Below are 21,505 nucleotides of genomic sequence, written 5' to 3' on the forward strand. Positions count from 1 at the left end.
TTGGATAATGTTAGTAAACCGCCTTACTTCTTCTTACAGATCGTGACGCACAGCACAACATTTCCAACACGGAGATACAGGGCTGTGTCGGTGGTGCGCTGCAGTACACGTCCGTTGGTGAGGTGTCCCCAATACTGACTCTGGAACGGAACCGAATCATGAACAACTGTCGACAGCTGTACGGGAACTTCTCTTCTTGCGAGTCTGCCATCAGGATCGATGTTCAGAACATGCAATCATTACATTTCAGGGTAGGTCCTCTTCAACGCCATTTATTTCTCCGAGGCACTAATGGATGACTTCTTTTTTTTCAGAACAATCTAATCCAAGCCAATCAAGGAGGTCTCTCCATTCGGGCCGATTCTCGCGGCTCAGCTACATCGCTGCGTGGCTGGATCCATCACAACCTGTTCGCCCGCAACCGCAACCGACCGGCGATCTACGTCGATGGACGGCAGTCCTCCCCTTACCAGGAGGTGATCATACACAACAACTACATCACACAGAACGATGCCACCTTCCGGGATGTGGTGGTGCTGCGCCAGGTCGTCTCCAACTTCACCTACAACTACGTGCACCGGAACAGGGGACTGCGGATCGTGCAGGTGTCCGGGTTCGATCGTGTGCGGCTACCCATCTACCAAACGACGACACACAACGGATTTTATGAGTGAGTGAAACAAATCCAATAAGATGCTTTGCGGATGAGTACTGACAAAATATTCTCCCTTTTTTTTAGTAACGTGGCCACCGATTGGGAAGGACGGGCAACGATCGTCGCCGGTACGGCCGGGCAGCATTACGTGGACAATATTTTCGCCAACCCGGACAACGACTACGAAATTATCACCGTCAATCGTTCGATGTAAGTAATAGGCCAGTCCACTACGCCCAAAACTGACCTCAAACCCAACTAACCAGAGTAGCCAGAAACAATTGTGAGATAGAGAGGAGTAGTAAGTAGTAGCGGTATACCGATGCGATGCACTAGCAAGCCGGAAGTGTCTCAGTTTTGGCGTTTGTTTGTTTTTATTTATTTGTTCCAAATTTGCATGCTATTTTGATGATCGTTATTTCTCTTACTCCTTCCCTGTCTGTATTTTTCTAAAAAAAACAAAACCTCCCAACTACTCCTGCAACTGCTGCAACTCTGCGCTAACCGTGCGTCAATCGTGCGCCCTGGCAGAATTGTCTTCCAGTACTGGAATAGGTAAGGTGCAGTTGTGTATATTTACTGTTTTTTGTTTCGCTCATTCGCACATTGGTGTTGGCTCGCTTACTCCATAGTTTCTTAGCAATCGTGTGTGTATTTAGATGTAAATTAATCCAAATCCCAATTACTAAACGCTTTGCTGCACCCTTCCCAACAGCACGCTGGACGTGTGGAAGACGAAAATCGACGCCCGGCACAACTACTGGAGCTACAACGAAACGCTCGCGGTTAGTTCGCGCATCCGCGATCGCTTCGACGATCCGCAGCTGCTGGAGGTGTCCTTCCTGCCGCTGCACATGAACAATCTGACGGTGCTGGACGGGAAGTGCCCGCCCGGCTGGACACTGCTCATCGATACCTGCTACATGTACGTCGGTGCACCGATGAGCTTCCGGGAGGCGCGTGACTTCTGCCGATCGGACAATGCCTCGCTGCCGTTCATCAGTGGCGATGCCAACGCGCTGTGGATGTTTATCGAGCAGCAGTCACGCTATCTGCGCAACTATGAGCGGGTTTGGGTGCAGGATGCGAACTATATCGATCGCTGCACCTCCTTCCTGTACCAGAGCGTCGAGGTGGAGGAGTGTCACAATCGGCACGCGTTCCTGTGCGAAATCGATCCAAAGGTAGGGATGGGATGGCAGCAGAGTTTAAGCAAAAAGGCATCCAAAGCTAACTCTTCCTCTCGCTTTCCAGGTGGAGATTGATCCACTGCACTGGACGGCTAGCATCGAGGTGATCGGAATCATTGTCGCGCTGGCGCTGGTCATTGTGCTGATCTGCATCGTGTGTGTTTGCTGGTGCCAGAAGTCACGCTACCGCCAGGCGCAACGGCTGCAGCGACGCAACAGCATCCGCCAGAGCATGCGCAGCCTGAACAGTATTGATCCGCAGGGGTCGCTTCGCAGAAGAAATTATGTAAGTAGTGATTTATAGAACCGGGAGTGGTGTTGGAGAGATGATCAGCTACTTAAAGACAATTTATGATCGGTGTGGTGACGTCTAAGAATGCTAATTTATATCACTAAACTCATTTTTGTTTTTGCTCAAACGGTGGCGCAGCCAACAGCAGTTTAACGTTTGTCGTAAGTGAATGGTTTTGTGTTTTGCTGTGCAAATGTTGTTCGTCCTACGGCTTTGCTGTTATTATGGAATGTTTGCGCGTGTTTTTACTGTTTTGCTTGTTCTGTTGTTTCCCCATTAGGAGGTTTAAAATGCTCAAAACTGCTCAACATTTCTAATCCTTTATCTGTGTCTTTGCACCTCTCCCCGTTTCTCTACCAGGCAATGTCACGATCGACCGACACACTGCGAACAGCTACAACGAACGACTACAAAAGGATGGCCTCGAACGGTTCGATCGAGTCCGTCGACAAGAGCGTGCTCAGCACCGAAACCAGCTACGACGTGTACGATCAAAAGCAGAAGCAGCAGTACAGCAACGAGTACGCCGAGCAGCTGAAAAGCCAGCTCGGTTACAGCGAAAGCAACGGCGCCCCATCGGAGTACATCCAGGCGAGCCAGGCGAACGGTGCCACCCCGGCCAAAACCAAGGTGTACGGTTTGCCCGAGTACAGCAGCCACGGGGGTAGCATCGCGCTGGAGCTTGCCTTCCGCAACGAAGGCTTCCGGGACACGTCCACCACCTACTCGGGCGTGACGCGCCAAAACTCGCTCAGCACTGCCATCAACGAGGAGTCGCCCATCATCCATGCGCCGGGCGGCGAGGAGGAGATGCTGGAAGAGACCGGCTCCGACTACTACGGCAACTCGAGCACACTGCCAATGCGCGTGCAGGACAAACTTTCCTTCCTGCACGAGCTGAAGCAGCATCTGCCCGAATACGAACCGCCGACCGCTTCCGTCAGCCACAGCAGCTTTCAGCCTGCCCGCAGCTCGCAAACCGAATCACTGGTCGGTGGTGTGAACGGTGCCGCCATCCCGTACAGTGTGCAGCGAAGCCCACCGGCAAGGCCAGCGCCGCCCGTCGTGCCACCGATGGGTCACGTGTACCAGCAACCGTCGATACAGGTGCGCCGGCCAGCACCGCCCGAGCCGGAGCAGATGCGCCGGCCGGATTCGTACATCAAGGCGGTCAAGAAGTACGCCACACCGGGCCGGGAGCGTGACTCCATACTGCCACCGCCACGCACCGACAGCCAGCAGCAGCAGCGGCCCAAGACACTGTACGAATCGTCCGGCGAACAGCTGGACCCAGCGCCATCGATGCCACCGGCCGGCGGGTCGCGGTCGAACTACGCACGGTCCAAATCGGAAGCGCTGCTCGAGACGAACTTCGACGGTACGCCCGGTGTCGACGGGCAGCCGGTGCTGAGTGCGGACAGTCGCAGCTACTCGCAACCACTCGAAACTGCAATGTAAAACAGACAGATGTGTGCATTAGTTTGCAAATGCTGCTTTCTATTTTTTGTTTTGTAAATGAAACTGTACAGGATTAGCTTTGTAAGGTAACGAACGATTTAGCGAATCAAAAACGAACCCAAGCGAACAAAGTGGTTAGCACAAAATGAGGATTCAAAGAGAGAAAGAGAGGGGTTATAGTGACTTTGGAGGTGCTTTTATACGTAAGCAGCTTGAGCCGTTGTGTTTGAAAAACGTTTATAGAAAGGTAAGGGATAATGCGAGAGGATCAGTGCATATACATTCTCTCTATCTCTCAGTAGGACAATCGTGATATGGACAGGGAAATCCCTAATGCGTAATGCACCAGCAAAGTGACTGCTGTGTGGTGCCTTAATGTTTCATACTGCACAAATATACTACTGCCCCTTCATGTCGTAGGGGTTCATGTTAGGTTCCATGACCAATGAAGGCAAAACACAAAACTCCCCGACCTTTCAACCGTTACACATCGTGATAAGCGATGTGGTATCATCTGCGTGATAGAGAAGGCGTGTGTTCAATAGGAGCATGTGTTTTTGTTCGAAAGTTTTTAAAAGTGAAAAATTGATTTTAAATACGTGTTAATGTTCTGATTCTGATGACTAAATGACAATCGATCGTCAAGTGACAAAAGCATACACCACAACACGATAAACGGAATTACGGTAGAACAAATCAACCAAACACTGTTGTGTTTGAATGCGTTTCTTTTTTTTAACTGTTCGTGTTTTAGGTTAATGTAGTCTAATGGAATGATTTTATGTTCAGCGCAATAAAAACAAGCAACATAGCCAAGAGGAGTATGTTGGATGATGAATGCTTAAACACATGTTTTAACTGTTATAGTTAAGTATCGAGTATGCTCTAGTTTTCAGCTCTACAAATTCAATAATTCCTAAAGCGGAAGCTGCGGCTATGCTTCTGCTCGACACAGCCAGTTCAACGAAACATTACATTTCGCATGCAAATTGTGTGTGTGATTTGATGACATACTGTCGCTCTCTGATGATGAGACTGCCAGACTGCGCCAAACCGCCTTGAATTAGATCATCGACACTGCTTTCGAATGTGCTTTCGATGCGAATGTGCGAATGTTTTAAAGACGAAAACATTATTTTTTGTTTCTTTTCGAATTCGGTTGTTATTGTCGTTCGATCGTTTGTGACCATCTTTTCTTGTTTTGGGAATTATCATCCCACAGCATCCCACGAAGAAGAGATCTGCGCTCCAATCTGCCTGAAATGTTAATATTAGCCTTTTCTGGTGATTGCGAAAACAACACCACTGCTGCCCTCAAGGTCGACAACGTATGCAAAAGAGGTGTTTTTTTTTGCTGGTGTTATGCCAAGTGTTTTGGTTTTCAGGAAATGAAGCAACCAAAGGAGACACGGGCCCCAGCGTGCAGTGATTATTATTTCAAATTCCGTTTTTATCCACTTCTTCTGAATTCTTTATGCAAATTCGACACCACCACAATATGGGGGGCACGCACGTGTATCGTAATTAGAAAATAAAATTGTGAAATGATTCGATTGCTAGTCGAAACAATTCGATTGGGAGGACAGGGAAATAGGGTTTTTGTTTGTCGAAGGGGTGTTTATTTTGCCCTGTTCGATCAATTTCACGCGAAGCCGGTGCTCGCTTCCTACAGTGTGTGTGTGTGTGTGTGTAAACAAATGACTTGCAAAGTGATGCGGTGTGCGAACAAACAAATCTCACTTGGGTTGGCGTGTGTAATGTTCACACCAATTAGTGAAATGTAAATGTTTAAGCGTTTGATCAAGATTTTCTCAATCGAAAAATTTGTGTGTTTTAAGCCCCGAATTTCATTCATATTTTTCTGACGAGCCGGAATTTTGTGGTAGACACACCGGTTTTTAGTACAACTATAAGCGAATCGTAAATAGAATACCAAACGTCTTCAGGTAGCAGGAATTGTATATGCAGACTGAAAAAAAGTTTGATAATATTGTACAGGACAGCAAAGTACGGCTGTCTAGGTCGCGATTCTTCAACTTTCATATACTTCTTAGAACTTTCACACATTTTAACTCTTGGTTTATCAATTTGGCTCTTCAGGTGGAATTTTACATGTATTTTTGTAGAATTTGACGCTTTCGGTCGTAAAGTTTGCCGACCCGCGGTATAGGATATGCAATCGGGCGTACGTCATACTGGCAATACCTGATGTAACAGCCAACCCACTGGCAGTAGCTCTTCATTATAGTTTTTAAGACTATATTCCTCTACAGTACTCACTGTACTGTTTGAAGACAATCTGAATGGTCTCTGCTTCGATCTTGGCTGTTGCAATATGATCATTAGATCATAGGTCACCTAAATTCTGCTGATAACAACAAAGAGCCACTAGTGGACCTAATCTTCTGAACAATGCACTTAGCTCGTTATCGTTCTAGCTTCCCAATACCAATTGATTCCCAAAAGCAAAGCTACCATCTTTTAGATCCGAATGATGGACCGAGCAAGACAACAATTACATACCTCTGATGTCTCTCATTGGCCGGATCTCGTACTTTTTGTTGCTGAACATTAAGTCAGTTCTGCAGCAAGTTTTCTTTTTCTTCTCGTTCTATTACCGTTGTTAAAGTATAGCAAACTTGGTAAGCATCTTGTGGAGTAGCAGGTGTTTATGAGCGCCTTCGTAGCAAATGGTGTCCGATTGCTGTATCCTGTTCGGCCGTAGCTCTCTATCTCTCTTATTGGCTTGCTCACGATAGAGCACGTCGCTGTGACATGGACCGGTCAACAATCATTCTCCAGAATGCTCGGTTCCTGGCTGCAGCCCCCCATCCATGTAGACATCCGATCTAAGACAGGTCTCGCTTCATCTGATCCAGTCATCGAGTTCCGGCTGTGCTCCTCTGCGTCTCATCCCGAACTGAGAATCGCTGTCGAACATCTTCTTCATGGGGCATGAGGGCGGCATCCTCATCACATGTCCCAGCCTTCGCCACCGTTGGGATGCTTGGTTCGCCATTCAGTTCGGCAAGCTCGTGGTTCATCCCTCTCCTCCACGCTCCATACTCGAACACATCGACAAAGATGGACCAGAGGATGCGTCGCTCAAACACAGAGCGTTTGCATCCTCCGCTCCGATTGTCCAGGACTCGTGTCCATAGAGAACCACCGGTCGGTGAAGCCCATAGCATACACGATTCACCTGCACAATACATCTCCGGATGTCGCTGCTGATGTCGTTGTCCGAAGTAACGACCGTCCCGAGATAGCAGAACTCCTTTACTACCTCAAGATTGTCGCCGTCAACTAATACACCGCTTCCCAGATGGTCTGAGTCTCCGGCAAGCAGGTTCTTCCTATTCGTCGCATTGTTTCTCAATCCAATACTTGCTGCTTCGCGTTTGAGTCGGGTGTACGTCTCATACACCTTCGCTGTTGTCCTGCCGATGATGTCGATGTCATCCGTGAAGCCAAGAAATTGGGGAAACCGGTAAAGGTGCGTGCCACGGATGTCGTTGTCTAGCCCCGCGCTTCAAATTTGTTGAAGAATTTGTTATGAGCCCACTCGTAGCAAGTGGTGTCCGATTTCTGTATCTTGCTCGGCCGTAGCTTACCACCCTGAAACCAAAACACATAGCAAAAGATACTTTACAACAAGCACAAATCAGCAAAACAACAAACTTACCTTACAGTAGATAGCATGCTTTACTGATAAGAGAGTACGTGCGAAAAGTTTAAAAGAAATGAGTCCGAACTTGCCCCGTACGCATCCCGTACGCGTATGTAAACAAATCGAAATTTTGACGTTTTGATTTGCTGACGCACGCACACAGACACAGCCAGCCGTACGGGTTTAGCTGATCGTGTTCAGTACTCATGCCAGTCCTTTGTCAATGCTTTATTTATTTTGACCAATCGTGAAGCGTTTCTTGGGGTGGCAAGGGTTGAAGAACAGGAAGGGCAAGCACGATTTATGTAAAAAGCATTAAACAACGATATTGTGTTGTAAGGGTTTGATTTGTGATACCTTTTTGTGGAGCGCGCACACATCAGTACGGTAGTGTTTGTATTATGCACATACACACACATATACACACTTGCAGACAGCCTCCCATTCCCCAAATAATACATAGACGGTACACCCTGTCAGACCACCACCCCCTGTGCACCCTCGACACCCGTACCGTGTACATAAGCATGCTCATAGCACACACCACACGCAGAGCGGAGCATAGCCGCGTTTGCTTCGCGTTCGCGTTACTCAGAATTTGTTGAATAGCAGCAGCGTGAGGAAGTGTGTCCGGCCCGTGGCGTTTGTTGTATTTTGCCCGTTTGCCGTTTGGTGTGTGTGTGCTCCACCGTGCGTGTGAGGAGTAGTAGTGGCTGGTGGTTGGTGTTTTCGGCGGGCGGGGGTTGTACGTTTTTGTTGTGCTCTGTTGTGGGTAAAGTGAAGTGAAGAAGTTGCGCGGGAGCACCGAGGTTGGTGGGTCAGTTTTGTCGTGCTGGATTGATGGATTGATGGACTAGGAAGCACCACCAAGGGTGGTAGGTGGTCATAGTGAGTAGGGGGGGAACTCGGACGCGGTGGAAATTCTAATTTTTACGAGCCATGGGGAAAAGGGGAAAAAATGGAAGAAAAAATATTGCTTCATTTCGCCGTCAACATAAACCTTCTCCCCACTTTGCTCCGCTCCTACTTCGTCCGTTGCCCCAGGCAACAGTCAAACTTTTGTCAATGCCTTCCCCATTGCCCTACTCTTTCCGTTCTCCTTCCGAATCCTATCGCGGGCACAAAACAGGCTCGATCTTGTTTCGGGGTGAGAGGGAGACAAACCTGTTCTAACCAGTAGTGGTGATGGTAGTAGCACCTTTTACCAGATTAATCCCACCAAAACGGACCGCGCGGTAGTTTTTCTTGCTGTGGTGAGGTGATTTACCAACATTGGGGCAACATGCGAATTTATTGTTCGCCCAAACATCCCTCCCTCCTAAAGCACACAATAAGCGAAAGAGTGCAATGGCCGTGACAGTGCCGTGCGTGGGGTGGTTCAGGAATTGGGACGGTCGGTCGTGTGTTGTGAACCTCCTCCACCTCCGTCGATGGCCAGATTGCATTGATTGGTAGTGAGGGTGACGTGTTATTGGTGTTGTTGTTGTTGCTACTGTTGCATTCTAATGACGAGCAAAGGCAGAGCGAGAGAGAGAGTGTGTGTGTGTGCGTTTAGAGTGGATATAGAAACACACACACACACACACACACACACACACCGTTAGATCAGGAAGCGCATCGAGAATGAAGTTTTTCGGGGGAGAGAGTGACAGAGCTGTCAAATGCAATTCGGTGTAATCTCTGTGTGTAATTGGCGTTATCTTATCGCACACACACACACACACACACACACACACACACACACACACGCGAACGCACACCGTGTTGTGCACGCGTGGATTGTTTTTGGTGTTTTCCAAATTCCGATTACAGTAATTCACAATCCTCCTAACAACAACTCCCCCCCCCCCCTTTCCCTCTCTCTTTCTCTCTGCCTCAAACTCCAAAGTACAACGTGTGTATCGGTGGATTTATGGATTTCTCGAGCAAGGGAGGTGGGATGGGAAGGAGGGGTAGTAAAATTTGGTTCTTGGCCGCCCCGCACGTGTGCGCGTGTGCGCAAAGTGAAATTATGTTGAGAAAGTCCTGATAAAAAGGGGGGGGGTGAGTGGTGGGGGTGTTGCTTCCTTATCTTATCCCCTCCCTATCTCACCAGTCCCAAGAATGCCAACATGTGCAACATGGAGCATATTTATCAAACGCACACACACACGCACACATCGTAGTGAGCCGTGAGAACCGCAGCAGCAGCAGCAGCAACTGTGTGCGCGAGCTTTGCGCGTGAGAAAGCTCTCCGGTGGGGCCCGTGCGTGAGAATGGGAAAATGAAGATGGAAAAAAAACGAACCGCTTCGTCTTCCGCCTCCGGTCACAAGGAAGTGTGTATTGAGCAAGTAAGGACACAAGCGCGCACACACACACACACATACACACCCATTAGTCTGACCGAGCTTGGTAATAAAATATATGCTCCAAATGGTGTAGTGGCTGCAGCAGCAGTGTTTTGACGGCGCGGCGTGCGGTGGCTGCTTTCGTGTGGTGTGTGGCCTGTGTGGCCCTTTTTTGTTGTTGTTGCTGTTTTTGTTGGTGGTAGTGGTGGTCTCTCGCGGTGGCGTGGTTTTTCCGGATAGCGCACACGTTCAGTAGGCTTTTTGGCAGGGTGGTGATGTGTGTCGTAGGTTGTGTAGGTGATTGGAATTGGAAGTTTTCGGAACAAAAACCGGGACGAAATCGGGCTTAATTATCGCCAGTCCTGAGGCGTGTGTGTGTGTGTGTGTTTGGAAAAGTTGGAAGCTGGACGAAGCATCCAAGTACGCGTAGACGGTTGTTTCCCCGGACGATTTCCAGCGCTTACTTGATAGTTTAATCGCTGCTTCAAGCATTGCAGCGCATTCGTGTTCATTTTAAGCGAGAAAGATTATATTTTCCATAAAGTGGCATTTTTTTAGTCAACCCCGCTTCCCCTCCCCTGTAAAAAAGGATCAGTGATAGAGTGACTAACAATCCCCTTGGTTGGCTTTTGCTCCTTTAACCGGTGCTTAATTTTGTGTGTAAGCAAAACAGGAGAAAAGCAAATGCTCTCCTTTTAATTCCGCGCTGCGAAATTTTTCCACCCAACGCGCTGTCGATAAATCAAACGGCTCGGGTTGCAGCAAAGTGCAGCGCCTGCACCACCAGAGCACATCTTGGCGTAGGAAAATTGAAAAATCGATAACATTTTATTGCAACTTGCCTACGCCATGCACACGCACACACAGATAGACACGCTCCAAGAGCAAAAGGCTCGGCTCTAGGCCGGCTTGTGAAACGGCTTTTGTGCAAATGTGGGTTGCGGCATGAGGGAGCGTGGAGAGGGATGTGAGTGAGTAAGTGAGAAGCGAGAGAAAGTCCGTAGTACAAACGCTACTAACACGGCTAGAGCAAGCGAGAGCAGGTTACTATGGTGTCGCTGGCGTATCCTTTTTCGGCCCGTTTGTGTATGTGTGTGTTCTAGAGAGAAAGAGAGAGAGAGAGAGGACACGCAGTTTTGGAGAATATTCGTACATTAGCAGCAGCAGCAGCCAACAGTTTGTTCTTTTCTTCCTTGAGAATTGCAAAAAAGAAAGAAAGGAGAATAAAACGTTGTTGCTCTGTTGCTAGTTGCAATTTTGGAAATGCCCTTTTCCCGGAATATCTTTTCCCGCTTTGTTTGAACCTTGTTGCCATTTTGTTTGTTTTTTTCTTTTTTGGATTTTTTATGTTCTTTTGTCGAGGGCACACAGAAAGCAATTGAAATGGAGTCACACAGTGACAGCACACGGGAGCTGTCAGGATAGCGATTGACGTTTTTTTTGTTATTTGTTTAAGGTAAAGGGGAGCAGTTGTTCTCCGCAGGTTGGGGGGGAGTTTACCTGTGCAAGAAAACATTTTCCACCGACAATGGGTGTACAATGATGGTGGGGGGAGGTGTCGTTGATGCAGTTGTCAAACTCTGTTGTGGGGCGTCACAGTCACGGCGTAACAGTCACAAAAGGCAGGGGGGGAGATATGACCCTAGATGGCGTGCTGTGTTACCATGGTTCCAACCATCTTCTTTTCCCTCCTTGTAGAGTGCGCTAGTGAGCAGCAATCGTTCGGAGCGACGGTGAAGTGTTGTTGGTAGTAGCGCGTGAAGAAGGAGTTGCCGGAAATGCACAGATTGTGGCAGTTCGCGTAACCCCTTACTATAGCCGGTGCCATCAGAAACTTTTCGCAATCGTATCCCTCCTCCTGTCCCTCGTGCAGAGCTTTAGAGAGAGGAAAAGAGAGAGCGCGCGCGCGTGTGTGTATGTGCAGTGAGCGCGGCCATCGTAGTCGCCGTCGTCGTCGTCGTCGTGGCTGTCTTATGATCCTGGAGCACGCTCGTCTGGTTTGCCGGTGGTCGTCGTCGTCGTCTTCGTACAGTGTAAAGTTCCACCGCACCGCGGGTGTGTGAGCGAAGCTGTGGCCGTGCAGTGTTTGGCAACCGTGGAAGTGGAAGGCACACGGAAAAGCGAGAAGCAACAGCAGCAGCAGCAGCGTGTTCGCGTTCGCCGGCACAAGGAAGGACGGTCAAAGTGTATCTTCACCGTGCAGGACTTTGGCGGTCTCGGCGCCCGCGAGCAAGGAAGCGTTGGCGGTGACGGAAGTGCGACGGCCGGTGAGGTAGCAGCAGGTGGAGGAGGGGCACAGCGAGGCACAGCGAGATCGGCGAGGCGGCGGTGCAAGGTGGCGTCGGGCAAGCGGTCAGCAGCGAACCAAACTATGCTCAAGTATCTCACGCACAAGCTCCGCACACAATCAATCAACGATGAGAATCAGGTCAATGAGAAGGTAAGTGGAGTTCGTAGTGCTATTTGCATGCTTCTAGCGATAAAGAAATGTGGCATATTGAATTCTAGACACATTCCCAGTTTAGGTTAGAAATGACATTTCACTGATTCATGGATGAAGTTCACCTTTCCGCTAGGTGAAAATTCGCCCCCTTCATCATTTGCACCCATTAATGCAACCGGTTTGGTACACGGGGTCATGGTCTCTCGCTATCCTGCCCCTCTATCTATCTGCGTGAGTTATGAGATTGCACTCCAATTGCAATCTCAGCTCTCGGTTACAACTGCTCTCATTTCTCACCCAGCTCGCCGTACGGGACAGCGCGCTTGTCCGATTGGCACCGGTGCCGATCGGTTTTGCTCACCGGTTTTCTAACCAGCAGCACTGGACCGGAATATGCAATAGCGTGGGCAGTCAACATGTGCACTGTCATGTGCCTCTCCGAGGGAAGTGGGTCTCGTACTACGGCGGACTCTCTCTCTCTCTTTCTCTCTATTGCTGGAAAAAGATCCATACCATTCCGAGTACGACAACAAATCCGGTCCCATCTGTCCCCCAATAAAGAGAGCCGGTTGTAGATTTGTGCGTAATTCATGGAAGTGTGCTACGGGAAGGTTATTATTACTTCGGGCGCTAGGGTTACATTTGGAGCATCGGAATATTGTATGGGTGGTTTGATTCATGGAGTGTGTATCCGCGATGGGAGAACAAAGGAATATGGTTTCAATATATGGAAGGTTAGAGTGCTTTTTTCGGGACTGTTTGTCGGTTGCTGAATTTATTTGATACATAATTGAAGAATATTATTGAATTATTAATATAGTTTTTGAATATGGCACCCTTTTGATAAAAGATTTGTATGGCTGGAGATGTGATGTTATAGATTTCGGGTTGCTAATCTCTTACGAGAGCCCCTACTGTTACTGGTTATGGAAACTCCAGAGTTGAGTCGTGAATCCTACTTTTAATCAATATCAGATTCCGCAGATGACTCCAAAAGGCTTGTCAAGAGACGTTCGGAGTCGTCTGCAGTCGTCAGGAGTTGTTCGGAGTTGTCTGGAGACGTCTTTTGGAGTCGTTAAAAGTCGTTGAGAATCGTTGGGAGTCGTACAGCATCAACCGAAGTTGTCAAAAGTTATTACGAGAACGGAGTCGTCCGGATTCATTTCAAGTCGTCTGGAGTTGTCCGGAGTCGTTGAGTTCAAACGACTCCAGACTAGTCCGAACGAGACTTTTCCGAATCAATTCGCACTCTTCTTCCCACGCTGTCAAAAGCCTTAGTAATTCCGACTCCAACATGGACCGAAATCGGATCAATCCCACTCCGGAAAAAATTATCGTTAGACCATCAGTAATTGCCGTTTCGCACTATAGTTTAGTAGGCCTAACCGTGCCTTTGTACACCGTCACTAGTGAGTTTGATTCTCTTCTATGCCTGGCTTGTCATGGCTTTAACAGTAGATTCTAGGTAATGTTCATGAAGGTTAGAGGCCGTATTGACTTAGAAAAGAGCAAAGCGAATCGATTCCTATCAGAGGGGCCTTTCTCTTCAGACACACTCACTGAGGATTCATTCTTTTTATGCTTTTTGGATAGAAATATGTGATGTGATAAAAATATATCTATGCCTTATGCTGAGATAGACAGAAGTTGACTTTACATTATTTTGAATGATTTTCGATACTGCCAAGTGATCCTTCGAGATTTATATCGCCTACAGATTATGTCTTAACAACACAAAACTCGTCCACAACTAGGCTAGAACCTTGTTTCCAGTAAATTTACTCCCATTTTGTGAATCTGTTTGCTTCTCGCTAACAACTTCATCGGAAGCGGGCTCCATTTGCAATGGACACCTTCCAATTAACGAGTGGCAAATAGTCACTAGAAACCTTTTGTGCAAACTGGCAAAAAACGTTCGAGGAAACCTTTGGTACACCCTTAGCATATCCTACGGGCCAGCCAGTAACCTTCGGCGCAAAAATAACACCTAGCCACCAACACACACACACACATGGAGCGACACCCATCGTGAATGCCATTGTTGGCCTTCAGTTTTGTTGCGTTAGTTGTTGCTGTTGTTCGCTTGCCAGTGTGCACAAGGACGAGCCCCGTCTGAGCTACACGCTCTGTAGCTTCGGCTGTGTGTCCTGGCTAGTTGTGTATATTACACAATGACTGCTGCGAGAGTTCGCAATAGCGAATCCTTGAAATCGAATCCTATTCCGCTGCTGTCCTCCACTACCTACACCTTCCATGTTTAGTGCGTGTGTGTGTGTGTGTGTTTTCCCTAGACAATCGAACCAGTTGTTCGTGCTTTCTGGTTGGCTATGGAACCGAAAAACGGAGGTCCTTCCCGTGGTGAGTGAGTTACTTTGTGTCCTTTGTGTGTCCGGTCGATGGAGCTCGATATATTGGTACGTGCGTGGACCGGGAAGGGCGAAGGGTCGGACACTGACTTGTGAGGAGTGAAAGTGGCGAACAGCTTTCGGTTGGAGGTGCGTTTCATTCAATCACGTTACGCGACGGCAGGCTACACCGCATACGCGCATGACCCAAGTGTAATACCCAACAAAGAAGGGAAAAGCTACAACAAAAAAACACGAACACACACACTGGATCATTGCTCTGATGAGTGGGTGGTTTAGCGGGGGGCGAGGGGAACAAAACTACGAACTACTACTGTGGAAGATTTCCCTTCCTGATGTCCGCCCCTGTTCCGGACAGCTATCAGCTCCCGTGGCAAACACCGAAGCTCGGAAAAGCTCCGGCTCCGGGAAATGGCAATTTTGCAACAATATATTACACTGGTTTCGTTCGGCGTTTTACCGTATTGGTGGCGCAATTGAGTTATGTTCGCTGGATGCTACTGAGTGAGACGGAAAACGTTAGCTTGCTCTGTTACTCTTGGTCTCCCTCGCTCTCTGTCTCTCGTTTATGTCAGGATCGTTACAGCACACCCTGAGTATCGAGTTTCTGCCTTCCGGAAATAAACGTCCCTTCGTTTCCCATTCACCGGAACCGCTATCCCCCTCCGCACTCAACGACGAAAAGCAATTCCTGTAACAAAGGACACTCGCGAGTGGCATCAACGGCGCCCCGCGCGCCTGTGTCCTTGTGCAGCACACGGGGGTGCTTTACGCTTCAAGAGTGTCAAAACGGTGATGCCGCGAGCTTAAAGCTCGCACGCACGGTGAGTGACAAAGTCACTGACCACTCACAGGACCTCCGTCGTGCGGGGGGAGGGGATGGTGCTCAAAAAGTGGCGTTGAAGAAGCGGGAAGAGTGCCGGAGTGGTGCACCGAACCCGACCACGGTGAGTGACCGATAAAAATGTTGAATGAGCAAGGACAAAACGGACGAGCGTAGAGAAAGCGGACTCACACACACACACACACGCACATACTCATGAAACCCGAAAAAAGGAGGCAAAAAAACGGAAACGCCAAAAGCTAACCGTACCAGAATGAGAGTGTATATCTCGCCGCGTATCTCTCAGGGGCTGTTTTGGGGGAATGGTGGGAGCTGCCGTGTAATGGTAGCGGACAGAAATAACTGGTAGAAAAGAGAGAGATAGAGCGAGAGAGAGAGAGAGCGAGCCTCCCTCAGTAAATGGATGGAGGGACGTAGTCGTCCTCGTCCTCGTCGTCGTCGTACGTCGTTTTGGTAGCAGCAATTGACGACAATGATTTGGGTGTTCGTCCTTCCAGTATGGTCCGGACCGTTCAACGGGAAAGCATCCCCGGAACGGAAGAAACTTGAAGCTTTTTTATTAAGAGCAACACAATATAGAAATATAGAAACGGGCACCGTTTTTTCTCCGTGGACGACGCCGTCTGTGTTCTGTTCCCGTGCTGCAGAAAAAACAGAAGAGACAGAATTCTTGATCGTTTATTTCGCTTCTCCGGTGCGGCGGCGAGCGCGTGCAGTGTGCAAGCGGGTTTGTAGCACCAAGAAATCCGGTTGCTATAAAGGAAAACCCTGACATACACACACATAAGAACGGGAGGGTGAGACGACCCTTTTGTACAATCGTGCTGGGTAGAATATCGATGGCATCAACTCGACTCGGCTGGTTTCTGCCTTCATCGCTCGCTGGGCCCGGTGGCTCCGTGGGCTCGCGTACGCTGTCAGTCGTGTGCCGAGAACTCGTGCAGTGCGGTGTGCTCGTGTAGAGGGAACCTACCTATCGCTCAGACTCAGCCGATTGCACACCAACCGCCCGTCTGTCCTGCCAGGTTTGCCAGGTGTGCCGGGACAGGAAACCATTCTCTAGACCGCGCGTAGAGAGTGCAACCTGGCGAAAGATATGTGTGTATATGTGTGTGTGTGTGTGTGCGTCTCGTAAAGTATGCTGACTAGTAGCTGACGCTGCTGCAACACTAGCCCTATACCGAGTGCCTTTGCGTGTGCGTTGGTGGCGTGTTATCATCCTCCACAGAAGTTCCTAAGCGTAGCAGGGTGAGCAGCAAGTTCCCGATCGATGTCGAATTTCCGATAGCATTCCTGCCTCAAGCACTCCCCCAGGCCCTATACTACCCGCTTTTTTCCGGGATTATTGTGTATGATTACTCGGTGTGTGTGTGCGGCTGGCTGCGGAGGTCATCCAGTGTGAGTTGCTGATGATCGAAAGCGAAAGTGTCAAATCCGCCGCCGAGAGATGTACGCAGGAGAATCGTCGGGTTCTAGGTTTGTACGAGCATGAGCGATAGAGAGTGGGAGAGAGAGAGCGTTGTAGAAGTTCGTAATGCGTGTGTGAGAAAAAGAGCACGAACACGAGCGATAGATACTGACATCGGGACACATTACCGTTGGTGAGCAAAAGGAACCGTGCTTTCCATCCCTCAAACCAGGTCTCGAGGAAGATGTCGTTTGGAAGTCTTTGAAGAAACCATCACCAGGCCTGGCAGCGGTCGATTCGAATGCCTGAGAACGATGGGGGCACGATATTTTACTCTGAGTGGATATCCGGAAAATTGAAGCGTGAATTCTAAGTCTATTACACCCGTGCTATGAAGGGCTTTACTCTGCGGCGTATCCTGCTCTAATGTGTGTCAGCTGTGAGTTTGCTGTCTAGTGTGTCCAATTCTCCTTGCTCCAGGAAGTGTGTGTGAGTAGGTGCGCAATTCCTGCGTAGGGATTACTTTGTAAGAATTGGAAAGGATCGACCAGCAATAGTAGCAAACCGTGCTCTCTAGTGTATATTTGGTGATGATGGACAAAGAAAAAGAGAATGCTAGAGAATAGCACGGTACTACTACTACTGCTACACACACACTCCCGAGAATCACCTTCCCGTGTTGCTCGCGGTACAGGAAAATCGAAGAGCGTGTTTGGTGACTGGTGAGCGTGCAGTGAGAACAAACTCCTACTATTCTTTGTTGTTTGCCGAAGGTGACTTTGGAAGTGTCGAGTCTGTGCCTGTGTGTGTTTGTGAGTGTGTGTATTATAGCACACATATACACATACCGGTGTTTTACTAAAGCGCTCCCTCCAGCCTTCCGGCCCCGAAACTACTTGCTCCTGAGAGGGGGGCTGAAGCAAATCTGTGGTTGCAAAATGCCTGGCCTGTTCCCATCGCGGAGGGTAAGTATAGGGCACTTTGGAAGAGGTCCCAATGTTGTCCCGAGGTGTGGGATACCCTTCAAAACAACTCAAATGTCCAAATCTAATCAAACGGGCTCAAAGGTGCTGCGTAGAAGAAGACGTTCACCTTTTCCCGGAGAACATCTCGCGATATCTTGACTGCGACGGAGTTACCCGGAGTTCGTTACCTTTTGCCCGAAAAGTGTGTGACATTGGAGGAGTGAAATCTTCATGCAATAACCGGAGGTACATTAGAACACACTTAGCTTTTTTGTGATGGGACGTACGTGTGTGTGTGTGTGCGTATGTGCGTCGTCTGAGGCCCCTTCGTCAATGTCACTTACAAACGAAGCTTGCAAGCGTTTGGTTAATGGAGGCTGAGATACGGACCGAGCACTGCCTACGCAAAACAAATACGGCCGACCGCTTGCAGTTGTGCAAATTCGCTGTAGAAGAATGATATCTACATCGACTCCGGGAAGCAGGAACATGGTTACAAGTAATTGGGTATAATTTGAAGCCTCTAGATTGCCTGGAAAACATCTCGCACTGCAAGCGACCCTGCTTTGAAAGTCACTTCCAAGTATCGATCACAGCTTTGATGTATGTGCGTGTGTCTGTGTGCTGCAGCTGCTTGATGCTGAACACGAACCAAACAAGAGGGGATGATGAGAGGAGATTCATGTTCTGCACGGTGACCTTGTAGCTAGAAGACCACCGCCAGGAACGATTTCATTGGAGATCTCCGCGAATTCTTGCATCACGACCAGAATTGGAGAATCTTACTGTGGTTACCTCCAGCTCTAGGGACGCTTCACGGTGATTTTGTCTGTGAAATAGGGGTGAAAGAATGAGCAGCATTGTGGGGAGGTTCGGGGATTGCGGCGGCAGCCGCGAAGATTAGAGCCGTACCTGGGTCGCACAGCTCCCAGGAACAAGTGGAGAGTAGTGAGCGGAGCGGTGTAGCATTTCCACATCGAATGTTCGAATCTTGTGCTCTTGAACACGTTCCTTCAAGCCTTCAAGCTGTTGGGCGGGTGTGGACGAGCTGCCGGGGGTTATAGATGTAAGAAAAGGATCTTTCATCGGCCTGAACCCTGGGAGGCATTCCACCTTCGCCACACTCGGTGTGTGTGTGTCCGTGTATGTCGCAAGACGTTCTCGTGTTCGACTATTTTGTTCGCAAGAGAAATTCGAGTACATTTTCCGGCATCTTCTCGGCGTACTTGGTGTGTGTGTGCATGTGGGGGGGGGGGGGACGATGGATCTAAAATACGCGGATGAGTCAGAGCGAAAGAGAGAATAGGAGAGTTTGTGAAGAACGGGGGGTGATCGATGGCAGGTTAGTTGGTAATGCGGCGTTGGCCTTTTACCCCCGTTCGTGGCCAACCATCAAGCACGTGTAGAGTAGAGTAAGAAGCGTAGCGTAAAGCGTACGACACGACGAACGCCCAGAGAAAGGTTCGAGGTGGGAACAACCTCTCCAGGAGACTTCAAAGTCATCCCCGTCGTACTACACACGTACACACAAACACACACTCTGCCCGATGTTTCGGGGTTCGGGTTCTCGGGCGTTCGGCTGCTGCTGCTGCGCTTTGCGCATACTACGCGATGGCGTAGAAAATGTTATTTCAGCATTAGACGACGACTCCATTCCGGGAGCGAACAAGAACCTGGTGGAATGGTGGTGGTGGTGGCCGTTCTTCTTTTTGTACAACCAACACACACACACACACACCCTTTCCCGGAACCCTCCCGCTGAGTGTGTGCGCGCGCGGTGGTGGTTGTGCTGCGTGGCTCCCAGTTCATTCACGGACCACTCCAGCCGTAATGCTCTAGTTCCGTAGAGCGTAGTTTTTCCTTTTTATGAATCGACCCGTCCACAACACCGTGTGTATGTGTATGGTCCGACTGGTGGAAAATTTTGGAACTGACTCTCTCGTACGACTCTCTCTCTCTCTCTTTCTGGGAGGGTGTCTCCCTCTCTTTCTGCTGGAATACTCTTTCTTGCAAGACGTTAGTTTTCTTCGGTTGTACGTTACGTATTTGGTTGTTTGGAGGATGTTGTTTTTTTGCTCCACACGGAGATCCACACACAGTAGTAATGGACTCGCCGAGCGTGTGTTATTCTGATGCACGTTGTTCTTTTCCAGATTGATCGTTGTACACTCCTCTTTGATTGTCTGTGTGTGAGTTTAGAAGCACGGAAATAGAGGTTTTTGGGCGAGCAACGTAGTACCCCACCAGAAGATGTTTGCGATGGTTTTTGTGGTGCAGGAATAGTCTTAAAAGGGAAACATGCTTTTAAAATGAAAATGTGACATTAGTAAGGTAGAGTATATACAACACATAAAATGTAACGCTTGATGGCACTGTCTGCGGTAGAGTTGGGAGGTTTAGAAATAAAAAAAACTAACGTAACTAAATACTAGTGATGGAAACTCCGGATTGGATTCGTGAATCCACTCCGACTCTGACATTCTTAATCCGGATCCGACTCCGACATAAATATGGCTTCGAATTCGGCTGCTCCGAACGAATACAGATTCAATTGGCTTCGATTGAATCCGGATTACTTCGATTGAATCCAAATGGCTCCTATTGAATCCTTTTCTACACCCTGCTTAATTCGCAGAGAAAAAATATTTAAAGTACACTACAAAAGAAAGCTTGCAAGCAATCCTAGCTCCTAACATTTCATAGCAGATAGTGCAGATAAAGGAACGTAAATTAAGAAGTGTAGGTATGAGTTAATGGTGTTGAATAATTGGCGAGGGATGGTGAAATTTACCCAACAACTTAAAAAAAAGCTGAACATTGCTTGGGCTGAATTATTCCATCCCAAACAGCCCTCCCTCCCACTAACTCCAGAGTTGATCCGGAATCGCATCCAATCGCAGTCCGAATCGGATCAACCCAAATCCGGCTGCAGACCCATTTTGCTCATCACTACTAGATTCTTTTCCACGATAAGCTTACCAAACGGCACGTCGGTAAGATGTCGGTAGATAACGGAGCGCATGACTCAAAGTAACAAACTAAAATAACGATTTACCGGTAACTAGTTACAGCTGGTTACATGTAACTCGCCCTTGCTTTGAAATGAAATAAAAGGATTAAACTGACTTGATATAACTTGTAAACTTATAACTAGTTATCTATTACTAGTTACCAATGATTCATCAAAAGTAACTGGTCGTGGTGCTGCACTTTTCCAACCAATGAAAGGTAAAATTAAACAGTAAAAATAACTTCTTAGTCTGATCACTTGTTGTTGACGTTCTACGAATTTGATCAGAGTTTGAGAAGCTAATGTAGAAAAAGTAACTCGATAGTTTTACCAGTTACAGTAGAATTACATCTCTAGCTTTGTAGTTCAATGTTGTATTATTCATGTGTTCGAGCTTTCGATGGATAAAAGATACCAAGTGATCCGACAAGTCCGTTATACAGTAAGAAGTACTCAACAGCTCTACAAATCTGAAGTCCTGAGGATCCTACATTGTAAAGCTTACAAAATAGACATTTTAAATGCACACCTTTCGGCTCTACATTACGTCAATTTTGCAATCGTTCCTTTACATGCTTAATATCCTCTTCATCCTTTTTCGCAGAAATGTTTCGACAGCTCAAAAATTAATTACACTACTTCTCACCTAAGCCTCCAAATGTTGGCCGATGTGGCGCCAGTACTGAGTGAAGCCCCGGTGCCGTCCCTTCCCGTGGTGCACAACCATGCGTATTGGGAACGAGCATGGAACCGCTCGCTCGCGCGTACGCCAGGGTTTGGATGGATACTTTTTCCGATCCGATGTAACATACACCTCCTGAAATCCTCCCCCTTCTGTTGGCACGCATTGTAACACTCGGCCGGTGCCCCCTGTC

General features: G+C 48.4%; 2 protein-coding genes and 1 long non-coding RNA gene across 13 annotated transcripts in view; 2 read left to right on the forward strand and 1 right to left on the reverse strand.

The window, feature by feature from the left end:
• The window catches only part of LOC120956626 (protein bark beetle), a 29,132-nt gene extending 24,691 nt beyond the window's left edge, over positions 1 to 4,441 (forward strand). For 4 of the 5 annotated variants that reach the window (XM_040378251.2, XM_049609638.1, XM_040378252.2 and 1 more), the window contains exons 5-11: positions 40 to 251; positions 315 to 670; positions 740 to 865; positions 1,187 to 1,210; positions 1,371 to 1,839; positions 1,910 to 2,131; positions 2,498 to 4,441. In XM_040378251.2, the coding sequence (XP_040234185.2) occupies positions 40 to 251; positions 315 to 670; positions 740 to 865; positions 1,187 to 1,210; positions 1,371 to 1,839; positions 1,910 to 2,131; positions 2,498 to 3,595 (2,507 nt within the window). In that variant the 3' untranslated portion in view covers positions 3,596 to 4,441. The remainder of the gene's footprint in view (positions 1 to 39; positions 252 to 314; positions 671 to 739; positions 866 to 1,186; positions 1,211 to 1,370; positions 1,840 to 1,909; positions 2,132 to 2,497) is intronic. The other variant, XM_040378255.2, reaches the window with a different exon arrangement.
• LOC120956628 (uncharacterized) lies at positions 3,481 to 7,391 on the reverse strand. The gene is made up of 3 exons (XR_005751865.2): positions 7,281 to 7,391; positions 6,119 to 7,213; positions 3,481 to 3,584 (listed from the first exon to the last, which is right to left on the reverse strand). It is a non-coding gene; the product is annotated as an uncharacterized LOC120956628 (long non-coding RNA).
• A 435-nt stretch (positions 7,392 to 7,826) lies between these two features.
• Positions 7,827 to 21,505, forward strand: part of LOC120956627 (protein disconnected) — a 66,453-nt gene continuing 52,774 nt past the window's right edge. The window contains exons 1-2 of one of the 7 annotated variants that reach the window (XM_040378256.2): positions 7,827 to 8,153; positions 11,293 to 12,034. In XM_040378256.2, coding sequence (XP_040234190.2) covers positions 11,966 to 12,034 — 69 coding nt within the window. In that variant the 5' untranslated portion in view covers positions 7,827 to 8,153; positions 11,293 to 11,965. Of the gene's footprint in view, positions 8,154 to 11,292; positions 12,035 to 15,741; positions 17,621 to 21,505 lie in introns of those variants that run through there. The other 6 variants (XM_040378257.2, XM_040378259.2, XM_040378261.2 and 3 more) reach the window with 6 other exon arrangements.

Source organism: Anopheles coluzzii, chromosome 3 (assembly GCF_943734685.1).
Source record: "Anopheles coluzzii chromosome 3, AcolN3, whole genome shotgun sequence".
NCBI classification, from domain to species: Eukaryota; Metazoa; Arthropoda; class Insecta; order Diptera; family Culicidae; genus Anopheles; species Anopheles coluzzii.